General features: G+C 48.3%; 1 protein-coding gene across 6 annotated transcripts in view; it reads right to left on the reverse strand.

Moving 5' to 3' along the window:
- The window catches only part of NF2 (NF2, moesin-ezrin-radixin like (MERLIN) tumor suppressor), an 80,037-nt gene that overhangs the window by 49,116 nt on the left and 5,169 nt on the right, over positions 1-25,752 (reverse strand). For all 6 annotated transcript variants that reach the window (XM_061602441.1, XM_061602440.1, XM_061602442.1 and 3 more), the window contains exons 3-10: positions 18,498-18,623; positions 16,940-17,062; positions 16,357-16,440; positions 7,774-7,842; positions 6,438-6,520; positions 5,447-5,522; positions 4,354-4,488; positions 973-1,047 (exon numbers count right to left, since the gene is read on the reverse strand). In XM_061602441.1, the coding sequence (XP_061458425.1) occupies positions 973-1,047; positions 4,354-4,488; positions 5,447-5,522; positions 6,438-6,520; positions 7,774-7,842; positions 16,357-16,440; positions 16,940-17,062; positions 18,498-18,623 (771 nt within the window). The remainder of the gene's footprint in view (positions 1-972; positions 1,048-4,353; positions 4,489-5,446; positions 5,523-6,437; positions 6,521-7,773; positions 7,843-16,356; positions 16,441-16,939; positions 17,063-18,497; positions 18,624-25,752) is intronic.

Consider the following 25,752-nt stretch of genomic DNA (forward strand, 5'->3'; position numbering starts at 1 on the left):
TTGGCTCTCCAGATGTCATTGGACTACAACTCTTATCATCCCTGACCATTGTCCATGCTGGCTGCGGCTCATGGGAGCTGGGAGACCAACAATATCTGGAAGGCCACAGGTTCCTCATCCCTGGTCCACACTGGAGATGCCACTGGGGATTGGCCTGGGACCTTCTGTGTGCAAAGCAGATGATCTTCCCTTAACACACATAAACAATGGAAAGCTGCCTTATACTGAGTCAGACCACTGGTCCATCTAGTTCAGTATTGTCTTCACTGACTGGCAGCAGCTCTCCAGGGTTTCAGGCAGGGGTCTATCCAGGCCCTACCTGGAGATGCCCTTGGGGACTGGACCTTCTGCAGGTAAGATGGATGCTCCACTACTGAAGTACGGCCCTTCTTCTGAGCTGTGGTCCTTTATACGAGGCATGCAAAGTACCAACACAACAAACGATATCTGCCCAGAGGAGCTTAGTTTAAATTTAGCCTGGCTTGGAAAGGATAACAATCCAACAGAGGTCGTGTATGTATATATAATGGAACAGACGAAGGATGGATATTATTAACGCAGTTACATATATTTGGGCTTTGTTTCTGCTGGGAACAAGAAGCTGCCTCATACCATCGGACCACTGGGCCATTTATATCAACCTTCCCCAACCTGGTGCCCTCCAGATGTGTTGGACTACAACTCCCCTCAGCCCCAGCCAGCACAGCTGTGCTCCCACCGGCCCCAGCATCATCATACGGCTGATGGGAGTTGTAGTCCCAAACACCTAGAGGGCACCGGGATGCGGAAGGCTGATGTACCGTAGATGGGACGGGCAGCAACTCTCCAGGTCTGCAGAACCCTGGGAGCCTTTTCAGCTCACCAGAGCCATCCTCTGTTTTATTTCCTGGCACAGAGGCTTTGCCTTGGAAGACCGCCTCACTGCTCGGCAGATTGCCACAATGCAACTGCTGTGTCTTTCTCCCTACTTACCAGCTTATTCACACGCAGCTTTGAAGAGTTGAATTTGAAGACGTCTATCTTTTTGTCCAGAGGCTTTATCGTAAACTGGAAGTGAGGGAAAAGTCATCAAACTCAAAGACCGAACTAAGGTGAAATAAAACAAAAGGAAGAAGATACAGCCTGATGGCTAAGCTGGGTCTTGACAGCATTCCAAAGGGACGTCGTAAGCTGCCTCTTACTGAGTCGCACCACTGGCCCATCTAGCTCAGTACTGTCAACACTGACTGGCAGCATCTCTTCAAGGTTATTTTCCCCAGCCCTACCTGGAGATGCCAGGGATTGAACCTGGGACCTTGTGCGCACACAGCAGATGTTCTACCACTGAGCTATGGCTTTTCCCTATATTGAGTCAGATCCTTGGGTTCACCCACTTCAGTACTGCCTACTCTGACTGGCAGTGGCTCTCCAGGGTTTCAAGCAGGAGTCTTTCCTAGCCTTACCTTCTGCGGGAAAATTAGGCCTCCTGCCACTGACAGCTACAGCCTTTCCCCTAAAGGATGAGCAAGACGTTTTACTGTCTGGCAGGCCGCTAATGCAGAACCTATCAAGGGACACTCATTCCCTTCGGCTGGGGAAATTCGGTGCTTTCAGGTAGTTCTCACACCCTGTAAACGAGATCCCACTCAGCAAAGCCAATCTGCAACATCAAAAAGTGCCGGAAAGGAAGAGGGCTCGAGGACAGTGTGAAGAAATCAAACCGGTAGCCGCTGCAGCAAAATTAAGCTGCTCTTTGCGGCGGCCCACTGGGAGATTCCTGCCTTCATCTTCCCCTCCCTCGGGAATGCACGGGGAAAGCGGCAATCAAGCAATTCTTTGCCCAAAGGCTACACTGAATACAAATTCTTCTTTGCCGATGCCTGGAGCGGGGAGGGGGAGATCAGCATGGCTCATCTTAGGAAAGCAGCGCGATGGGCTCTTTCGCCAGGTGAATCACCATCCTGGGCAGTGGCGACTGATGCCTGTTGGGACCAGTGGCGAGAGGCACAGAGACCAAACGTAGGTGGAGCCAGGGCCAATGGCAGGCAATCTCTGGCAGGTTGTAAGCAAGAAGGCAGGGAGGATGGAGCTGGCTGAGGTTGTTGCTCTTGTTGTGATAACATTTCTACCCTGCTGTACCTTCAAGACGTTCAAGGCGGTTCTTCCCCCTCCCCGTTTTATCCTCACAACCACCCTGTGAGGTAGTTAAGGCTGAGAGAGGCAGTGACTGGCTCGAGGTCACCCAGTGAGCTCCATGGCTGCGTGGGGATTTGAACCCGGGTCTCCCAGGTCCTAGTTCAGCACTCTATATTATTCATTCATTCATTTATTAAATTTATATCCCGCCCTTTCTCCCAGTAGGAGCCTAATACACCAATATACTATGCTGACTGGTGGGGCAGCATCCCATCTGCCCTCATAGACCAGCCTCCACCGAGCCTAGGATGAGAGTGCGCCATGCTGCCTCGGATTCCAACGCTCGCAAAAACTACCTCCGCTCGCTGCCATTCGCAAGGGCCATCCCAGCCTTGATAATGGACACACTAGATCAGAGCTTGGAAAAGTTACTTTTTTGAACTACAGCTCCCATCAGCCCCAGCTAGCATGGCCACTGGATTGTGCTGATGGGAGCTGTAGTTCAAAAAAGTAACTTTTCCAAGCTCTGCACTAGATTAAACACCTCTTGATGTTTCGCTGCAGCTGTCCCGCACCACTACTAAGTCCCCTCACTATTGCGTTAGATCTTGCTTGTGGCCATCTTTTTGTGAGGATTGTTGACATGATAAAAGATGACAGATCCTTCCCTCGAGGGGCTGCTCTATTACAGTCTATTATGTTCAAAGCCCAGCAGGTAAGGTCTCGGGGCCCTCAGTTCCTGGTGGAATAGACAGTTCGGGGGAAAAACCTAAACTGAGAAGACTTGTGTACAGGCAGCAAAAAAGAAAAGAGATCGTGCAAGAATAATACCCCCCCCCAAAAAATTCCAGTAATCAGATTATGTATCCAAAAGTTTTAAAAAAAATAAACACCAGCCCGTCACAAGCTAATTGCTTTACGCTTCAGCAATGATACTAAGTGAAGTGGAACTTTTCTTTGCACTTGCTAGATAATGCTTAAATGTTATCAATCCTCTTCCTGTCCCCCTCCTGCCAAAAATATAAAACACCAAATTTCTTCTGTGTGTCCCTCTCTGCATCAATCCTAAAGAAAGAAAACTGCAGTCCGTGCTTTCCAATACAGAGGGTAGGGAATCTCTGTTCATATTATAACTGGTGCCTCTGTTTTGTTTTTTAAGAACTGCAGAGTCCAGGAAGTTAAGAATTCTCTGCGGCACTGCCAGACAGCAAGGGATCAAAGACTCTCCTTCACATAAACACAGTGGAAAAGGGTTGTGAAAGGCCAGAGCAGAAACCGTGGTAGGGCAGGCAGTGTCCAACGATGAACTCTCTGGGTTTAGGAATGGGGGGAGAAATTTGAATCCGTCCACATTTAAAGGCAAACTGGCCTAATGTCCAAAACAGTCATGCAGTTCTCCAGTCACGCTATGTGTACGAAAACAACGTGCACACAAACGCAAATATTAGTGAAAACAACATATACAAATGCAGTATATCAAGGAATGTTGTTCTGCAGAAGTGTGTGTGCTGGGCAAAATTGCATAGAAACATGGGTACATTAGGAGAAATCTGAGCTAACCCGCCGATGAATTTCGACGAGAACTTTTTTTTTTATTAACAAAAATGAACAAATTGCAAACTGATGTGGAATGGAGCTTAAGACTGGGAAAATGAGAAACCAAAATGGGCAGATTCAAAATGGGCTGAGCATAAACTGAAAGCCAAAAGGTTCTATTTAAAAAGAAGAAGGAAAAATTGCTCCAGGCTTGAGAGTATCTGCTTTTGCGTTTAGCAAGCCCGAGTGTTAAGACTTCAGCGGAGCTCCGATGAGGGTTAACCTGGCCAAGGAGGAGATTTTAAAGACAGATCCTCATCCATTATAGCTTATCCAGCACTTGTACAGAGACACCAGTGGCGGCTGGTGTTCACTGGGACTGGTGGGGCAGAAGGCAGGGAGCCCAACAGGAGGTGGAGCCAGAGCCAATCACAGGCAGAGCCAACTGATTCTAGGTTCGCTCCCATCCTCCTTCCCCTCCCTGCTGAATTCTACAAGGGGCAACACTGAGATTAAAGCAGAGGAGGAGGACGACGACAGGCAGGGCCACCCCCTGGACCGGTTGCAAGTAAGAGGGCAGGCAGGTGAGAGCTGGCTAATGGCAGACTAGGCTTGAAGGGGCACTGCCCTGTGCACCCTAATGGACCAGCCACCACGGAGAGACACTGAGGTGTCCGCAGGGGAGAGGAGGAGCATGCCTACCTCCTTATCGCTGTACGAGACATTCCGAATCTCATTCCATGGAAAGGAAATTTTGGGGGTCAGCCTGTTTTCCGGATCATAGATGTGGAGGCCCAAAGCATCGACCCCCAGCAATAGCTCGGTTCCCTTCTTGTTCTAAGGGAAAAGAAAGAAAGAACAGGTCACATCCATTTGAAGGATCTGACACACATACTGCGTCTCATTCTGTGCAACCGTGGCTCAATGATCCAACACCCCTGTGTGGCACCCACGGGTGCCCAGTTACACGCAGAGGCCTTCCCTTGGGCTCAAAGGGTCCTCTGCCCCCTTCCTGTCTCCCCCCCATAAGGAACATGGTAAACTGCCATTGATCCATCTAGTTTAGTACTGTCTACACCAGCCTTTCCCAACCAGTGTGCCTCCAGATGTTGCTGGACCACAACTTCCTGACCATTGGCAATGCTGGCTGAGGCTGATGGGAGTTGTGGTCCAACAACATCTGGAGGCACACTGGTTGGGAAAGGCTGGTCTACACTACTGGCAGCGGCTCTCTGGGGTTCAAGCAGGGGTCTCTCCCAGCCCTACTGGGGGATACCAGGGATTGAACCTAGAGCCTTCTGAAGGCAAAGCAAATGCTCTTCCACTCAGCCAGAGCCCTCCCCCAAATTAGGGTTGAAAGAAGCATTCTGTTGTGACCAACAGAACAGGCTATGGCGTGTGCTTGATTACAGGGCAGCGTCTGCCCTCAGCAGCTTCTTCGGCTTGCAGATGTGCTCACAGGTCTGAAAAGGCTGGTGGCCCCTGCCCTAGAGGATTAACCCGGCCTAAAGGGCAGAGGGGAAGTACTCAGGCTTCCCGAGGCAACATGAACCGCAGCGGCAGTGACTCATTCATTCATTCCCCACGGGAAGGCTTTCGGTGGCCCCTTCCTGGCTGCAGGTGAAGCTACGGCAGGAAAGCCGCCAGCGCAGCAAAAGGCTCTGCATGACACTCTCCTCTGCAATACGGAGGCAGGTTGTAGCAAAATGGCCTGCAGATCACAGTCCTTCCGCACAGCCGGCTCCTCTTTGCTTTTCGTCACCTGCCTGCTCCCAAAAGGACTTGGGACTTTTACCCGGATTGCAAAGTAGTTCACGCCGTACATCTCGAGGTCCTGGGCGATCTTCAGGTACTCCATTTCAGCTTCATCTCTGTAACGTGAACGGAAGGAAAAGGTTTACAGTTGCAAAAGCTCGACAGAAAGAGGGAAATCGTCTGGAAGAGAGAGCGCAAAGAAATAAAACAGGTTCTTAGCTTCACAGGCATATTACATGAAGGGCAAGATGGAATCAAGGTATATTTAGCTCAGACAGACAGACAATGCCATCCTGCAGGTTTATTGCATCCTAACTTGTGCTTCCCTAGACTGCAGAAGACCCCCAAGGATCAAGTTCTAGCATACCTATGGAACATAAGTCAGAACATCGGAAGAGCCTGATGGATCAGGCCAATGGTCCATGTAGTCCAGCATCCTGTCCCCAGTGGCCAACCAGACGGCCCAATGTGAAGCCCTCAAGCAGGACCTGAGCACAAGAGCACTCTCCCCTCCGGCCGTTTCCAGCAACTAGTAATTGGAAGCATGCTGCCTCCGCCTATGGAGGCAGAGCATAGCCATCATCCAAGTGGGCGGCCTTCGCGGCCTCTTGTGGGAGCAAATTTCACAGTTTTAACTATGCACTGTGCTGACAAGGAAGATCTCACGCCCCTTCTCTCACACACGCGCAAACACACACAAATTTCCCCATGATGCAATCCCAGACAGCTGCAGTTTATGCATGAATGCGGCTAAAGACAGGGTCAATCACATGGGCCTATCCTACCCAATGGTGGCTCTCCGTCCTTGCTGGTTGGCGATTGGATGGGCAAGATTCACATGACCAGCCCTGGCAGTTGCACTATTCGCACATGTGCCGCAGCTATGGAGAATCAAGTCAAGGGGCAGCGGCTCCCATATGTAACTGTGCATCGAATGAAGAGGGCTCAAGCAGTGCTGCTGAGACGCGTTCATTGCCTCCAACACGGCTGCTTTTTAAATATATATATAAAAATAAATAAATAAGACTCACCTGGCTCTGCCTCGATGTTGGCCATACCAAGCTGTAATTCTCTCTTCCCACATCTCTGGGGTCATCTGGTATAGGTTTATCACCTGAGAAGGAGCCACAAAGGAAGAGCGTTAGGTCAGCCTACCTGCAGTTTAGTCTCACAAAAGGGGTCAACGAACCTAAGATGAGGCTGCCGGATCAGGTGAGTGGCCCATCTAATCCAGCATCCTTCTGTCACAGTGGCCAGCCAAGTGTTGTATTTGCTACCCTGGACTCCTTCAGGAGGAAGGGTGGGATATAAACTGAATGAATGAATGAATGAATGAATGAATATCTGGGCACAGCATTTTCTTTTCTTTTCCCATCCCAGGTATTAACCTTTGAAAGGGAAGAAAAAGGAATGACAGAAGTCACTTCCCCGTTTACCAGATTACAGATCAATTCCATTATTTGCCCAGACTGACAGGACCTTGGGCTCCTCTAAGCCGGTACCCTCCAAACGTTTTGGACGACAACTCCCATCAGCCCCAGCCGGCATCGCCAAAGGTCAGGAGTGACGGGAGGTGTGATCAAAAGAGTCTGCAGGACACCAGGCTGGAGAAGACTGCCCTAAAGAAACAAAGAAAAATGAGCCACACAAGCAGAGGCATTAAGCCCAGAGACATGTCCCCCACTGGTAGGAACACAGGAAGCCAACACTGGGGTCAGACCATTTTTCTATCTAGCTCAGTAGCGCCCACACTGACTGGCAGCGGCTCTCTGGGTTTCCAGGCAGGGACTCTTAGCCCTGCCTGGAGATGCCGCTGGGGATTGATCCTGGGACCTTCTGCATGCAAGGCAGAGGCTCTGCCACCGAGCGACGGCCCTTCACTACGCCAAGTCAGGCAACTGGTCCCTCTCACTCAGTGCTGTCTACACTGACCGGCAGCAGCTCCCCAGGGTTTCAGGCTGGGAGTCTTTCCCAGTCCTACCTGGAGAGGCAGAGGCCTGTGCCCAAGACCCAATGCATTCAAAGCAGGCGCTCGGTCACACAGGTACAGCCCTTCCCTATTCAAGAGCCTTTGCGAAGCAGACCAAACCTCAGCCAAAACACCACCGTTGTCTCAGGCAGAGCCGCGAGAGGCCAGCGTGGGAAAGAGGCCGTGCAAATCTTCTGTTATAAATTTAACAAGTCGTCCTACATGCAAGGAAGGTAGGGAGCTGCCTTACGCAGAGTCACCACCAACTGGCCCATCTAGCTCACTCCTTACAGTGACTGGCAGCAGCTCTCCAGGGTTTCAGGCCCGGCTCGCTGCTCTCTCTCCCAGCAACCCGTGGCCTCTCGCCGCCTCTCCAACTGAGCAGGCGAGATCCTTACCCGCTTCGGAAGCAACTCCTCTTGGGCCAAGAAGCCCCGCTTGTGCACGGCGGGGTCATAATCTCCATACTGCAAAAGACACGGAAAGGCGCAGCATTAGAACAAGTGGAACAACAGGCAGTCCCAGCAGATGAAGAGAATATCTTATTTACTGCTTGGAGGACGGCAACAAGGGAGAGGGCCTTCCTGATCTTCCTGATGAGGTGCGCCAGGCACCAACACGGTTATCTTTTCAGCACCAGGTCAATACTTTCCTCTTCTCCCAGGCATTTTAAACAGCATTTAAATAGCGTGTGTTTTTAACTTGCCTATTGGTTTTTATGGGTTTTAATTTGGTAGGGTTTAAATTTGGATACTTGTTTTTAATGTTTTTAATTGTTGTAAACTGCCCAGAGAGCTTCGGCTATGAGACAGTATATAAATGCAATAAATAATACTAAATTTACACCCCTCCCTTGCTGCCAAAGGAATCCAAAGCGGCAGACAGCTGCTAGGGAAGGTACAAAGTCCCCCCCCCCGGCTCATCTGAGAGGACAATGCTCTCCTCTGTTCAGTGGTCCAACACTCATTTTTGACTGCGGCTGGTTCAACGCAGCCACCCTTAAAGGTTTCTTACTTTCCCCCAACAACTTAAAACCATATGCTTCTATCCAAAGTAGTGCTGTATCTCTCCTCCTCCTCCCCCCCCCAAAAAAATCTGTTCTTAGGTTTCCCCAACCCTCCAGAGCAGATCAGAGATGCACGCGGAGGGAAGCGAGAGGAGGAAGTTTCACTGCGCAAGCGTAACTCCTTGCGCTAAAGGAACAAGCACTCTAGATACTGCCCAGAACCTGGTATACTCAACCATGGGGGGAAAATCTGAAATTCTATTTGCAAGGTAACCAAGATCCCTTAAAAAAAATTAAAAGATTTGCAGTGGTTTTAATTTAAAAAATATATATAAAGAACAAGTGGCCCAATGACCTGCCTGCCCTAACCTTTCGTTACCCAGCCAAATACCGTAGGAAGAAAAGCCACGTTCTGCATCCCACATAAGGCTGCACAAATTAACCCTGCATAAATATTCAGCAGTATCATTTATTCTACTTTTGTTAAGCACGAGGGGAAGGAGGGCGCTCAACCAAGCACGGAAACTCTTCCCTACTGAGCTCCTAAGTCTGGCTTCGGAGGTTTCTTTGGCTTTCACATATACATTTGTATGTCTGCAAAATAAAAACTGGGTGCTTCATGTCAAAGGCAATATTTATAGCATGGCTATGAAACTTGAGAAAACGGTCCATCAACTATTGGTTTTTTTGAAAGGATAAAACTTGCATGGGGGGGCAAATCAATGGAATCTGTGGAAGGCAGAGCATGCACAACTTATTTATTTTATTTAAAAAATATTTATATGCCATCCAAGGGATTTTCATCCAACCAGGACCTAAACCAGCAAAAAGGGGAAAATTGGAGGAGCGCAATGGTATCCCACAGCAGAGATAAGCTGAGTTAAGATTTCTTCCTTTACCTCTGTGAAGGGGTCTTAAGGTTTTGCTCTGGTCAAATCCAATCACAGCACTGAAAAAGGAGCAATTGCTTTCCTTGTCCTTCACTTCTCTGTCAAAGCTCCTGGTGGGCATTAGGGACTCCCAGACTAGAACTGGTAGAGTACAAACATTGTAAACTAGCAGACAAAACTGAAAACCTCAGGATTTGAGCTGCCATAGTCTGCCCGAACTCAAATCCCAAAGTCCTCTTCAGGTTCCAAGGGAGAACGAAGGTGTACAACAGCAGCCCCGGCTGAGGGCAGGTGGACTGAAGCCTCTGGATTCCCTCATCCTGTTGTAAACATTGGAAACATGGCATTCTCTCTTTACCCGGTAAGCAGAACAGTGCCTTCTACCAGCTACATTTCAGGCTCCGGATGCCTGCTCAAGAAATCTCCCAAGCTAGGGACCTTCCAAGTCTAGATCCAGGTGGTTTGATCCTGCTTTGCCCTGACAAATGAGGTGGTCATAAGCACTGAAGAAGAGCTCTGATTAGTCAGGTCAAACGCCCATCTAGTCCAGCACTCACAGTGCCTGACCAGATGCCCATTATGCCCATCATAAGCAGGACCTGAGCGCAACAGCACCCTCCCCACTTGTGAATCCAAGCAACTGGTATTCAGAGGCATGCTTTCTCTGACAGTGGAGGCAGGACATAGCCTTTGTGGCTAAGTAGCCATTGACAGCTTTATCCTCCATGAATTTGCCTCCACCTCTTTTAAAGCCATCCCAGTTGGTGGCCATTGCCACCTCCTGTGGGAACAAATTCCATTGAACACGCGCTGTGTGAAGAAAGAGTTGCTTTTATCTGTCTAGAGTCTTCCAGCTTCACTGGATGTCCCTTTTGTTGTTGTTGTTATGTGCCTTCAAGTCGATTATGACTTATGGCGACCCTATGAATCAGCGACCTCCAAGAGCATCTGTCGTGAGCCACCCTGTTCAGATCTTGTAAGTTCACATCTGTGGCTTCCTTTGTGGAATCAATCCATCTCTTGTTTGGTCTTCCTCTTTTTCTACTCTCTTCTGTTTTTCCCAGCATTATTGTCTTTTCTAATGAATCATGTCTTCTCATGTGTCCAAAGTATGGTAACCTCAGTTTCATCACTTTAGCATTGGATGTCCCTAGACTCTAGTATTATGAGAGGGTCAAACTATTGTTGTGGTGATTTATGAGGCTGCACCTCTCCATACAAAGGAATAGCCCCAAAGCAGCATCTTATTGTACGTCACTAGGCAGATGGCAACTGTTCTGTCCTTCTCAAGAGGATCACACTTAAGGCCTCCGGCTGTCAACCACGAAGAACTTTCCATGCAAGCAAGATTTAGACGGGCCGTCGGAGATGCCTCAGACAGCAACCTGTCTGGCTGCCAAAAGCTCTTTTACCTAAATTGGGCCACTAAACAGTACCAAATCATTATTCCTGTGAGTTCCTACAATCCATCATTTTACGCCAATACCCTTCAAGTAACAAGAAGCCCAACAAAACCATCACTTTGGAAATTAAGAATTCAGGCCAGCTGCTCCCATAAGCCATACAGAAGAGACACTGTACAAAGGGGCACGTAAATAGCCGCCTCTCAAACGAGTGTTACAAGGGAGGGCAATTAACAAGTGATATATACCGGAAATATTTTGATTTGATTTTCTCATTGATGCCAAGAGCTGCCAACGTCCTGCCATCATTCACTTATAAAGCCAGGACAATGATTTCCTTCAGTAATTAACCCCAGTAAGCAAAAAATGTCCTCCATTGCCATGAGGACTCAATTCAGTTGGGAAGAGAATCTGGCGTGGTAATTTGGGGGTGGGGCGGGGTTTAAAGGAAGACAAATGATAAAATAAAGCAAAGACAGGAAGTCAAGAGTCACTCTCAATCAGCCTCTATTTAAAAGTTTTGAGCAAAAAAAGGCAGAGCTTGACAATCAGCCTCAACAAGCCACGTGCACATCCTCTAAGGCGGCCAAAGGCGCTCCGTAGCTCATACAAGACAAGAGAGGGGCTTCAAGACGGAAGTGCCAAATTTGGAGCAAGCACAGATGCAAAAGGAAATGCCAGATCAGCATCTGACTCAGATTCCAATTCATGCAAGAAATGTCGCAAGAGCCAATCCAGGGAGGTGCTGGGCACCTGGCAACTCCCCACTGGCTTCAGAAGGATATTTGGGGGAGGGGACCCAACCACCATTAGAAGGGTGTGGCTGAGCAAAAGATGAGCAAAATAGCCTCATTTATGTCCAGAGAAGATGAATGTAGGATTTCTGGCAGTCCTCTTAAATGCACTAAAGATTATGGGGAGGGCAGCAGGTTCTAAACTAAAGACTAAAGTAATGACAACACAAGATTTATGTAACTTTAAAGTTGACAATGAGGACATTGAACTTGTCAAGGATTATCAATACCTCGGCACAATCATTAACCAAAAGGGAGACAATAGTCAAGAAATCAGAAGAAGGCTAGGACTGGGGAGGGCAGCTGTGAGAGAACTAGAAAAAGGTCCTCAAATGTAAAGATGTATCACTGAACACTAAAGTCAGGATCATTCAGACCATGGTATTCCCGATCTCTATGTATGGATGTGAAAGTTGGACAGTGAAAAAAGCTGATAAGAGAAAAATCAACGCATGTGAAATGTGGTGTTGGAGAAGAGCTTTGCGGATCATGGACTGCAAAAAAGACAAATAATTGGGTGTTAGAACAAATTAAACCAGAACTATCACTAGAAGCTAAAATGATGAAACTGAGGTTATCATCCTTTGGCCACATCATGAGAAGACATGATTCACTAGAAAAGACAATAATGCTGGGGAAAACAGCAGGGAATAGAAAAAGAGGAAGGCCAAACAAGAGATGGATTGATTCCATAAAGGAAGCCACAGACCGGAACTTATAAGATCTGAACAGGGTGGTTCACGACAGATGCTATTGGAGGTCACAGATTCATAGGGTCGCCATAAGTCGTAGTCGATTTGAAAGCGCATAACAACAACAGAACAATTCCAACCATAGATTTATTGGGGAGCGGGCTGGGGGAGATGGATTTTAATCATGATATTTACTTGTGCTAGGCCAGTGGCCCATCTGGTCCAGCATCCTGTTCTCACAGTGGCCGACCAGATGGCCGAATTGGAAGCGCACAATCCTGAGCACAAGAGCACTCTCCTCTCCTGCAAGTGGTATTCGGAAGCATACTGCCTCCAACTACGGGGGCAGAGCATAGCCATCAAGGCTTGTAGCCACCTTTTCCTCCATGCATTTGTCTAACCCTCTTTTAAAGCCATCCAAGTTGGTGGCAGTCTCTGCCTTCTGTGGGAGCAAATTCCATAGTTTATGTTCTGTGTGAAGAAGGGCTTGCTTTTGTCTGCCCTGGATCTGCCAACATTCAGTTTCATTGGATGTCCCCGAGTTCTAGTTGGGAGAACCACACGCAGGAGGAAGATTGTTCTGTTGGGCAAGCAGAAATGCTTGCCCTGATGGAACAATCTCTTTAGCGTTACATTGAATACAACCCGTTGTTTTCATTGAGGCCATTTTGTCTTTGGTGCATTGATGTAATAGGGAAGATTCTGTACTTTTCGTGTTCCTAAGTTTAATCAAAAGGGACATTTTTTTTTAAAAAAAAGGTGACTTTTCCTTTATACAACGAGAGGCAGCTTCCTTGAGTTCTCGCACACTTAACGAGAGACAGCAACCTTCACAAATCCCCCCAAAAGGCACCTTCACAGAGGCTTTGCGATCATTCACGTTTAACTGACTGGTGAAAACATCAAACCCATTAAAATAATAATCTTTAGATCAGCTGACAGCCTTCCTTAGGAAAGACCACGGTTAACAAATATCACAGCAGTGATTTGCCAAGAGCAGGCCTGGATGAAGAACTGGAGATTCAAATTTAGGAAAGGGAGGGGGAAAGCTGTTGAAATGAAGGATATCATAAATATTTCAAGAGATGTTGGTTTGTGTAACCTGACAAACTTTTAGGAGAAAAACATACACACGTACATGCATACAAAGTTTTTCAATTAAATTACATCTTTAAAAATGTCAGGAAAGCGACTCTTCTCGAACACTGATTCAGGTTTATGTTTTCACTTGCAGATTGTCTTTCTATCAGCAAGACATCTGGTTTTCCTTGCACCAAATAAATTTGTTCACATTTATATTCAAGCAAATGGGGAAGAGGGCTGGCAGGAGCAGAGATACTACAAAATGCAAGCGGCTGTAACAGGCAAGAGTCACTTACGATGATGACTCAGGCTTCTAAGGGGAAAAAAGAAATGCATTTATTGCTTTGGAAAAGGGCATTTATTACTCTCTCTCTCTATTTTAACATTTGCTGTTTTTTTTTTAAAAAGCCCAGTGCTGGAAAATGGTTATGACGGCATGAAGGCAATCCCCGGTTTGGGGGACAGGTCCAGCTCCCCAAGCAAATTTTTCTGCCCCCTCCAAGACCTCACCAATTTTGGTAGCATCTGCAAAAGGGGAGGGAGAATGTAGCTCTGGGCTGAATGAAGCCCAATGCCCTGACAGGGATGCAATCTCCATCTCCCCGGTCAATAGTTTGATCATTTCATGAGCGGGGGGGAGGGCAATACCCCTCCCTCCTCAGTCAATCTGCATGGATCAGCTGAGGAAGAGGGCCTGTGTGCATGTCTGCCTGTGTGCACGCACATGCGAGAGAGCGCATGCGAGAATGTGAGGTGCCCATGCTCGGTTATCATCAGTTAACTGGGGATCTGAAAAAATATATATATTTATTTCATTCCATCTACTGGAATGGCTGCTAAACCTGATGACTATGATCTCCCTCTACTGTTGCAGGCAGGGCATGTGGGGGGGAGGTAACTGCCACAGACAGGAAGGGTGCTCACTATCAAAGAGCAGATTTACAAAACCACCCTGCCAACAGTTTCTCAAAAAGATACATGCGGCAAATATTACATTGCCCGCCACGAGGCCAATGGAGGAAATGAACAAGCAAGAATCCCTTTGCAAGAAGATGGAATGTTGCTGGTGATAAATACACTGTGGAATAATGGCTTCTGAGCTCCACAGGTAGGAGCAGGTGAAGTCTGCTCTGCCAAGCTATTTTTCTGGCCAATTACAGTTGTTCTACACACCTCCCGCTTGAGAGCATGATGCGCAGACAGGAAAAGGGGAAGATGAACACTCACCCATGCCGCCTAGTAGCAGGACAGCACATGGGGGTTCAATACAATACGCTCTTGTAAACAGTTGTTAAGAGATTCATCTGCCTCAGCTGGCCAGTTCTCTAAATGAAATACCGCTGTGTTTTTTTGTGTGGTTTTTTAAAGGAAAAGGTAAGATGCATTAGTCACAGCTTACTGGAACCGCAAAGAAGACGGGATCGTTAAAAATAATCATTTATCAATATTTATGTCTCAAACATCGTCTTTCTACACAACCGTACAACCATGAATGGAGTTCTGCCTTTTTGTTTGAACAAAGGCGAAATGACACAAGAGGCAGGAGGAACAGGACGGCCGGCAACCAGAGAAGCATTTGGCAGGGTCCGCCGGTGCCCAAATCCATCCCCACTCCACATATGACAGGAAGACAGGAAGCTGAGTCAGACCTTTGGGTCCTTCGGGCTCAAGACTGCCTACACTGATCGGCAGCACATCTCCAGGGTTTCAGGCAGTAGTATTTCCAGACCGACCTGGAGACTCCAAGGACTGAACCTGCAACCTTCCGCATGCAAAGGGGATGCTCTACCACTGAACTACAGCCCTTCCTTTAAGACATAGGAGCATAGGAAGGTGCCTGTATTCCTGCGTTGAGGAGGGGTTGGACTGGATGGCCTTATAGGCCCCTTCCAACTCTATGATTCTAACTCAGACCATTGCTCCATCTAGCTCAGTATCGCCTGCACTGACTGGCAGCAGCTCTCCAGGGTTTCAGACAAGGGACGTTCCCACCCTACCTGGAGATGCCCGGGGTGGAGCCTAGGACCTTCTGCGTGCAAAGTAGGCGCTCTACCACTGAGCTACAGCCCTTCCCCATGCTGTATTTTGGTCTGCTAGAGAGCCAGTGTGGTGTAGTGGTTAAGGTGTTGGACTACGACCTGGGAGACCAGGGTTCGAATCTCCACATAGCCATGAAGCTCACTGGGTGACCTTGGGCCAGTCATTGCCTCTCAGCCTCATGAAAACCCTATTCGTAGGGCTGCCATAAGTCGGAATTGAAGGCAGTACAGACAACAAAAGTAGTTATTATAGGCTGGTATAGCACAGTGGGGAGGAGAGCCTGGCTGGGAGTCCAGAGCCTATGAGTTCCAATCCCCGCTCGTGTCTCCTGGATGTCAAGTACTAGCTAAAGATCACCCTCACAGGGAGTGGCTCAAGGGTTCCTTCCCCTGCCACCTGTGCAGCCGTGGGCCAGCTGCATAGTCCCGAGGAGCCCAGTTGCCCCCCACCTGGCAGTTGTGGACAAGGAAGGGGCTGGCTTGTGCAGCTGTGGCAAGCTGAGCAGGCCCTCGCCAGCTTGGGAGAACTAGCCTCAGAGGGAGGCAACGGGAAACCCCCTCTGAATACCACTTACCATGAAATCTCTATTCATAGGGTACCATAGGTCGGGATCGACTTGAAGGCAGTCCGTGCATGCATGCAGTAGTTATTATGGTTCCCACCCGTCAGCTGTTTTGGCTCATACTGATGTTTCAGAGGATCTTGGTGAACTGTTCTGTGCCGCTTTAAAATGGAACTCCATTTTAATCAATCGCATGATGTCACCATGTCGGGACTTCAAAGCACCGTGAGCATGGGCGGCAGAGCCTTCTTTTCTGCAGGCTTCGGGGGCGCAAGGTTGTACCCGGGCATCAGCTGACACCCACCTGCCCCACAGCTTGCATCACATATGATAGCAGGTGGGCGTGGTTTAGGGGGAAATGGCCTCGCAGGCCAACCGTAAACTCCCAACAGGCCAACTTGTCCTGCGGGCCAAAGGTTCCGCACCCTTGCTTTAAAGGTACAGGAATCAGAGCCCAGCACAGACTGGGACAGAGAGAAAAAGAGAGAGAGAATCCCAGTGATGTCCTCACCTTGGCTTGGACCGCATAAGAGGCAAGGAGAACAGATGCCTCTGGGGGACAGTAGATCTTCTCATCCAAGATCTGCTTCTTCACCTGATCAAAACGACAAGGGAGAGGTCGCACTGCTAAGAACAGCAGCCCCAGTGGACGGCCACAGTCGTCCCCTTGACTTCAACAGGTCTACTCTAAGTCTGGATCCAACCCAAAATCAGTGCTCCCACCACCACCACCATTAGCGAGCCAGCCAGTGAATGCAGCCCAAGCATTTTATCTAAACAGCACATTTATACATAACAAAGTCACACAATGAGCGTAGGTCGCTCATCCCATTTTACGGATAGGGAAGCTGTGGCTGAGAGGCAGCATCTCACCCATTGCCACAGAGAAATCTCCGACTAAAGTACAGGAACAGGCCATGGCTTCCTTCCTGGTCCAGGGCCCCGTCATTTAGACCAGGGCTGGGGAACTTCAGGCCCAGGGGCCGAACATGACCCTCCAGCCCTCACCATGTGGCCCTTGGGACTCCCCCCTGAAAATGCTTCTCCCCACACTGGGCTGGACAAGTATTAGGGCCCCCCTATAAAACACCCACCTGAAGAAAGAACAAGTGCTGAGTGATTTCCTGAACAAGCTCCTCTTCTGCATTCTCTGGGTAAAACTTGGCCAGGAAATGAAACATGACCGGCTCCTCCTTGGAGACATCATGGTCGAGGACCTGCAGAATTAGATCTCCATTTAATCTCTCATAAGAAAATCTGTGCTGGATCGAGCCAGTGGCCCATCTAGGCCAGCATCCTGTTCTCACGGTGGCCAACCAGATGCCTCTTCTGGGAAGCCCCAAGCAGGACCGAAGGACACCACCAACTCTTCTCCTCCTGTGTTTTCCAGCACTGGTATTCGGAAGCATATTGCCTCCGATAGCGGACGCAAAACACAGCCACCATGGCTAGCAGCCACTGATAGCTTTATCCTCCACAAATTTATCTAATCCTCTTTGAAAACCAAGTTAGTGACTATCACTGCCTCTTTGTGGGAGTGAATGGTATAGTTTAACCATGCGTCGTGTGAGGAAGGACTTTATTTTGTTTGTCCTGAAATTTCCAACATTCAGCTTCATTGGATGCCCCTGATTTCTAACATGAAAGAGACAAAAAATGGATTTTGCGAGCCCTTATGGTAGCGAAGAGACTTATACTTCGAGTCTGGAAGAATAAATGTCCACCACCTATTATGCAATGTTCCAAAAAGCTTAACACCCTTGCTACGTTTCAAAGCGCTTTTTAGAAAAACTTTGCCTGGATACTTACTATATTTGGATAGAATCTACCAAGCTATATGCGTAAACTAATATGGCTGTGTAAACTAAGATGGATGTATTGATGTTTAAAGTATTGTTAATATGTTACTGGTTAAAGCTTATTCATTCATTCAATATGTTGCTGGTTGGGGGGGGACATTCCTTGTGTTTTTGTGTCTGAAAAGCAGAGATTTGGGTGCACGAATGGCAGGCAGGCAGGGCTCAGCACCGTTTCCCTCCCGCCCCTCCTCCACTATAAATTGCCCCTCTAACCCAACGCCGCTCTACAGCTGCACAGCAGACCACACAGATCTACCACCATCATGTCTCTGTCTCCAAAGCCGCACAGAAGAGACCGTGCTTTGGTGACTCTCCAGAAGTGCAAGTCGTCGAGTGGGAGCCCACATTTGGAAGCCTAGTCCTACGTCGCCTTACGACTGAGTCCTTCTCAAGAAATATTTAATAAGAACTCAGCAACAGATGTGAAGATTGCCTGGTGCACCCCCACGGCACAAGCATAGGCCCGCTCTTGGCTATGCGTGTCCTAACACTTCCTAAACGTTTAAACACAGTTAAGGCTTTTTATCCATTTTTTTAAGAGAATCTGGGAGCCCACAGCATTCGTTCCTGACAATTGCTGTAATATTCCCCTTCCTCTTATCTCAGAGTAGCCTTGCCCATTATTCCCTGTTCGCGAATTCCACCGTTTGTCTATGCACTACGTGAAGAAGTACTTTCTGCTCCATTAAACACAAGCATATCTGTTGTCTCGAGCATCCCTGTCGGGTCGATGTAGTCCTTATCCTTCCTTCCATGTGCTCGCATTTCCTCCAGGGAAAGACACCATCCTTACCTTCTTATCCATTTTGAGCCAAGCCATAGTGTCCTTGATCATGTACTGCAGTCCAAAGAACCACGTTTCACGGAGGCCCAGCGTCCGACATACCAGGTCAAACAGGTCCTTTCCTTTCCACTTGACCTGCCACAAGGAAACAAAACGTTATACCTTCCAGTTCTCAAATGCAAGTTCAGCTGAGGTTTGGCCTTGCCTTTTACCACCGAGAGTGGGAAAAGCAGAAATAAGACCTAGCAGGGCCTTCCCAGTGGTTGCTCCCGCCAGTGAGGTCTGCTTGGCACCTTCGCTGACATATTTTAAGCGCCAGGTAAACACCTTTATCCCAAGGCCTTTGATGGGCTAAGCTGATTTTCTTCTGCTGAGAGTATGATGCCAGCGCTCCTTTTGGCTATTATGGAGTATGTATTTTACGTAAATATTTATGAACTGCAGGTGTTGCACCCATATATGAATGTTTTATATGATTTTTTTCTAAGGCATAAGACATATTGTCATTATTCCATTATTCATTTCCTTGTAAAGGAAACTCAACAGATGGGGGGGATGAAATCAATTATGTGTTGCTTGCCAGTCAAAAGCAACAACAGATCCATTTCTGTTCTAGGCATGGGACAAATAAGCAAACATTGGCCATTTCTATTCCTGTTTCTGTTGGAATTCTCTGACATACCTAATAATAGGTCCTGGCTACCCATGAGCTACCGGACCAAGTTCGAGGTTCTGGTTTTTGTATACTATGGACCAGGATACCTGAAAGACTGTCTTACCCCTTATATATCCAGTTGATTGCTCTGCAGGTGAGGGCCTCCTGCATCTTATCAGGAGGTCCATTCTGCACAACACAGGAAGCAGATCTTTAGTGTGGCGGCACCAACCCTTTGGAATTCCCTCCCCTTAAATATGAGACAAGCGTCATCCCTGTTATCTTTTCAGCACCTGCTGAAGACCTCCCTCTTTCAACAAGCCTTTTAAGCAGAGACCTTATCCCAGTCTGCGACTATGTTGGAATTGCTTTTTTAGATGTTTGTTGTTTGTTTTAACATATTTGTAAAGATGCTTTGTTTTAATAAGTTTTTAAGTCTTTTGTTTTTTGTTTTAGAGTGTTTTTGTTTGCCACCTTGGGCTCCTTCTGGAAAGAATGAAGGGATACAAATTTAACAAATAAATAAATAATAAGGATACACTCTTGGAATGTGCTTAACTTCGCACACCTTCCACTGAACGAAAGGGTCACATCGTAGATATTCCAAGCGTATAAAGCAGCCAGGGTAAAAGAGAAGAGTTCTGTGAGTGGAACAGGGCCCATGGATATTTTGAGAAGGCTACAGCAACGTGACCGGGGGGGTTACACTGACAATTAGGCTTTCATTTTTATTTTTATTTTTAGAGCGACAATTGTGTTCTCTTTCAGTACATGTGCTCTCCTTCAGTTAAGCTGTTGGGAGAGGAAGCATAACACATTTTTTAAATGCTGCATTTACGGGATAACAGGTTACAAAACAGAAGGGCAAGAAAGGAACAGAGGCATAAGCACATCAGAAGAGCCGGCTGGATTAGGCCGCTGTTCTCAGAGTAGGCAACCAGATGTCCCAATGGGAAGCCCACAAGCAGGACCTGAGCACCACAAGCACTTTGCGATTCCCAGCAACTGGTGTTTGGAAGCATGCTGCCTCCAACCATGCAGCGAGAGCATCGCCGCCATGGCTAGTAGCCATGGATAGCCTTATCCTCCATGAATTCGTCCAAGCCCCTTTTAAAGTTGGTGGCCATCGCAGCCTCCTGTGCAACAAGCGGCTTTCACATGTTTGCATTCGTTTTATTACGCATGCAACTAAACTGGGAGCACGGATGCACTCCTCCCTTCAACACGTGGGACACTGCGGAAGGTTACCACCGAGGGAACCCTGCTCCTGCTGGGACAAAGGGCAGGATATAAATCAAATAATAAATGAAATAAATAAACACGGCCCTCGACCAAAAAAGGTGATGGTAAGGCCGCTCACTGCAGCGTTCACGTCCACAAAGTCTGCACAACGCAGCCTCTCAATGTAAGCAGCCCGGCTGTTGGGTTAACACGGGGGGATCGCTGCAGTTAAGCAAAGCTGCACGTTGACTTGGGGTTAGCAATAAGCAGATAAATTAATAGGAGCATACGAGGCTGCCCTATACTGAATCAGATTATTGGTCCATCTAGCTCAGTATTGTCTACACTGACTGGCAGCTCCTCTCCAGGGTTTCAGGCAGGGAGTCTCTCTCAGTCCTACCCCGGAGATGCCGTTGGGGATTGAACCGGGGACCTTTTGCATGTCGAGATGCCCCACGGCCCGTCCCCACCTGGAGCTAGGGAAATCGGGGCAGTCTATGAAAGACGCGGCCTTCTAAATGGCTGCAGATCAACCTCAAAAAACAAGGCTTTCCGGGTACAGTGGAAGCAAGGATGGAAATGAAGCACAGGACAATCCTGGTGTTGTTCTACCTCGGGGAATCGGTGAAATTGCACGTAGAGCCATACGGCCACTCTCCTAAAGGCTGACACCCATCGCTCAGCCTTAGGATCACCTCCACAAGCATTTAATACTAATCTTCACTCCGCTTCAGCCCTGCTTTTCCTCCAGCTGTTCTGCTGTTGCACACTGCCCCCTTGTGGCTGCTGCCCTCCCTGCATCAAGAAGAACAGGCGCGAACCCCAATTCCAACACACACACACGCGCACACACTCCTCATTCTTAGTATTCTGCCCAGTCCATTTGGGCTGGGCCTGGAGATCAAAGGGGGGCACAGATTTAGACACTTGTAAACTTTGGGGCATCTGAGAAGCTTGTTTTCATGCGCCTCGTTTCTCTGCACAAGGGCCTCGAGGGGGCGCACGCGGTTCCCCTCCCTTCCCATTTCTTCCTCGTGATAACCCTGTGAAGTAGGTTAGGCCGAGAAACCATGATGGTGGCCCAAGTTCACCTGGTGAGCATCATGGCTGAGTGGGGATGTTTGACCCCAGCTTGTCCAGGTCTTGGCTCACAAACAGTCTTTTGAGCTGAAAAGAAACATGTCCACGTACAGTATTGAAGATATAAAAGACATGAGGCTCCAGGCATTCAGACAGCCAATAGGAACGTAGGAAGCTGCCATATATATCGAATCAGACCATTGGTCCATCGAGCTCAGTATCACCTACACTGGCTGGCAGCAGGGGGTCTCCGGTTTTCCAAGACAGGAGTTAACGGGCTAACGTTTTGAGCATGAGGTTATTTCCTACTGGGGATAAATCGCACCCACATGCAACATCAGCGTTTTGGACCTGGCCTCTTTCCCCACTTTTTAAATATTTTATATTTGGGGAGGACCATCGTTCTTGCTTATTGTTCCAAAGGGTTTTTTCAAATGATAAGTGTCTGTGTGCAAAGAGATTAGTCCATTCACTGGAAGAGGCGACAAAGGAGGCGCTTGGAAAGGCAGGCCGCTGCAGCCTTGCCAAGAAAAAGGCTTTCATCCACAGATGCAGATCTGTACCCTGCGGAATCAATGTTTTCAAACTCCAGCTGTGCTTTAGGCTACAAACGGCACATACGCCTGCCTTCCCAGGAGTTCCAGCCCATCCACAGACTGCAAATGATGGGCAATGTTATGTAAGCTCGTACAAAACCCGACAGCGAAGTTCTCAAAAGATTTTTAAATGTCGTGTTTTAGCGCATAGGTCTGGAATGTGGGTGATGGCGGGGGGTAAACGACATCCAGTTGGCTTTTGCTGCGCGAGATGATTTCTGAGATTGGTCTTCAAATACTGATCGTCAACGTGTCACAGAGATACGCCTTCCTCTCCCTCCCTCCCAACTGCAATTTGGTCCCGTGCATATAAACTAGAGCTTCTGCGACTGTTTATGCTATTAGGTTTTTATGCCTCAACTCACAAGTGCAATAACACCAACAGCTGCTGGGAGAGCCGTAGACGCCGAGATGGACTTGTGCATGTCAACAGGCTCAACAACAAAACCACACTCGGCATTCTTGTTTTGTAATTATAGGAGCTTAACTAAGATCAAACTTTAGTGGCATTGGTTTGTTAATTCCAGGATATTTGATAGAATTCCCTCCTTTCAATACTAAGAACAGATTCTGCCAATCTGCAGAGCATCAACCAAATAAAAAATAAAATAAAATAAATAATAAACCAACTAGAGCAACCACACAGCGCTGTTGTCAGTGCCCCTCCGGCCCGAGAAAGTCACATTGCTGCCCTCGGACTCGGAGGACTCCGTCGCAGAAGCCCCAGTCGAACGAGAGCCTTCTCCGCTCCATCAGAGTAAAAGACAGTTGGAGCAGGCTGGGGGCCTTTAACGGAAGAGGGGCCTTTCAGTAGAAGGCGGAGCTCACCACTGAGACAGAACTGCTGCTCCTGTCTAAGGCTGACTGGTGCTGAAGCAACATCTGAATGCTGCTCTCTTAGACCACAGCTGAGCTGACCACTGCTGAAGCAACAGCCATGCTCTCCTGGCTGATAAGACAGCCTGAGCCCTGCAGACGCATCCTTATCCTCAGATGATGTCCGACCTTGCATCATTTGTAACAGTGCAGTTATCGCAACGCACAAGTAAAGTAAAACCTCTCCAAGTCAAACCAACAGCCTGCAAGAGAGCGAGCGTTAAAACCCACCTGCCGTTGTTGCTCTTCCAGCAACAGTAACTAGATTTAGCACATACATACACGCACACACTTAAAAAAAGGGCATCTGTTGAAGGTCACTGCCATGTGAAAAAGTGTGGCTTCTCACCACAAGTTCTTCCCCTGCCATAAACTAGAGTCGTGGCCGGAATGATATAATAAAGCTATATCCTTAAAATAAAATAAAAAAATGCATTAGAAGCGTAACCACGATTTAAATGTCACAAAACTGCAATGGCCCTACTCCTGTCTGGGTGTAATGGGGCTTGGCGGTGTCTCTCTCTCTCACACACACACGCACACTCTTCCCTGAGATGCCCCAATCGAGGCAGCAGCAGCAGAATGAATGTTCTCTCTTCGGTGGCCCTGTCATATTCCATTAGCTTTATCTTAACATGGTTTGCTAGATATATTTGCAAGTCTTGCCGGAATACGTGGATAAACTCCCGTTATAAACTGACCTAAGTGCTGCAAGGCTGTTATTTTGCAGGGATGGGATTTATGATCTTGACTAAGTGCAGAGTGCTTGCAATTTATCAGTGCCTAGTGTTTTTTAAGTAAACAGGAGTAAGCACTTAAAACTCAGCAACCAGCCGATGCAAGAGGGAGTGTTCCCAACGTACACTTGTTCTCTGGCCAATATGTCGGCGGGTTTTTTTTGGGGGGGGGGGTTACAGGAGGAATCTATTAATAGGGTGTACATTATTTATTAAGCTGCAACAGGAGTCATTTGCAACTGGCAGGCAAGCAAAGCACTACACTGATAACACAATTTATGTGGACACAATGGCCTTCCTACAAATGCCACACAATGGCTTCTTCGGCAATCACAGCCAGCTCTGAAGTTATGGCAAGTTTTAGGAGAAAGGCATTCACATGGCGATAGGGATAAAGTGAGGCAAAGAACCCAGAACCTTGCTGGAAAGCAGTGGTGGCTGGTGGCCCCATGTCAGTGGGGCGGTGGAATCTGCTCCAGGTTTTAGTTCAAGGAGCTGTCCACAGTTCTGAAACCCATTCCCGCAATGGCTTCAGCACCTTGGACAGCTCCTTGAAAGCTAGGGTTGGGATCTGGAGTTGATTCCACTGCCCCACCGGCATGGAGCCACTAGCTGCCATTGCTGGAGAGGGATCCAGTGTGCAAGAGGCTCCAATTATTTATTTATTGTTTATTTATGAGATATATACCCTGCCCTTCCTCCCAGTAGGAGTCCAGAAGCCCCTTTAGAAGAGGTCAGGACCATGGAATAACAATGGAAGAACCCTGTGGGATCAGGCCAATGGCCCATCTAGGACAGCATTGGGTTCTCACAGTGGCCAACGAGATGCCTACTGGATGCCCACAAGCAAGACCTGAGCGCAACAGTGCCCTCCCCACTTGATTCCCAGCAATTGCCACTCAGAGGCATCCTGCCTCTGACAGTGGAGGGAAACATTGCCATTGTGGCTAGTAGCCACGGATAGCCTCATCCTCTCCCATAGTCGTCTTTTAAAGCCATCCAACTTGGCGGCCATTCCTCCCTCTTTGGGGAGCAAATGTCATAGGTTAACTCTGTGCCGCATGAAGAAGTCCTTCCTTTTGTCTGTCCTGAATCTTATCCTATCCCACTTTTCCTTCAAACAGCTCAAAGGTGGCGTACGTGGCTCTCTCCTTCCCAATTTTGTCCTGTGAAGTAGGCTAGGCTGAGAGATGGCGACTGGCCCAAGGTCACCCACTGAGCTCCATGGCTGAGTGGAAAAGCCAAACCCTGATCTCCCAGATCCTACTCCAGCCACTACATCACAATGCCTCTCCAACTCTAGGCCAAGGCCCCCTCAACCCCCATCGCAAACAGTTGAGCCACAGAGCCGAGATTCCCCCGCAGATCCCAGCAAAGAGAGACGAGGGTCAAATGGACACAGGTCCTTCCAGAGATGCATAATGGAACATTTGGAAAGATTTTTTTTTTTTTTAAAAATGCTCAATCCTATATTTGCTTCAGTGCCACAGATTTCATTGTTCCAGGTTCATATTTAGAATAATTGACGCGCAGAGCTGGAAAGGGCCAGGGACACAGCTATCTGGCTACACGACAGATTGAAAGCAGGCGCACTGCAGAAACGTGCTGGCCAAACAGACATTTCTAGATGCCACTAAAGCAAGGGAGCCAAGCGACAAATGCAGGCAAGAGGCGACCCCACAATCTCCTGCAACAGTTTCTATCCACCCTGACCAGGTGGAAAAGCTGTCACGACCCCTGCGTCCAGACACAGAGATGGGAGGGGAGTCAGGGTCAGGGCTCATATCTGACTGCTGAAGATGGGGAGCACATTGCACCTGAAGCTGTTGGGCGGGAACTCCCAAAGAACCCCCCCCCTCCAGATCACCAGGGCCTATAGGGCCAGAGCCCTGCCAGGTCCCAGCCAGAGGAGTCCTCCTCATGGGAGGAAAACCAGGAGACTCCAGTCTTGGACCCAACCTCAGCTCAGGCTCCATCTGTGCGTGAGAGGCCAGGGTCCTGCGACAAGGCTCAGGATGGGCCATCTGCACCCGGGGCAAGTTCGGCCTCTGGCATTGAGGCTAACCAGCCCCGGAGCCCAAGGGAGAGTCATCCCCCAT

The sequence above is a fragment of the Rhineura floridana genome, chromosome 19 (assembly GCF_030035675.1).
Source record: "Rhineura floridana isolate rRhiFlo1 chromosome 19, rRhiFlo1.hap2, whole genome shotgun sequence".
NCBI lineage: Eukaryota > Metazoa > Chordata > Lepidosauria > Squamata > Rhineuridae > Rhineura > Rhineura floridana.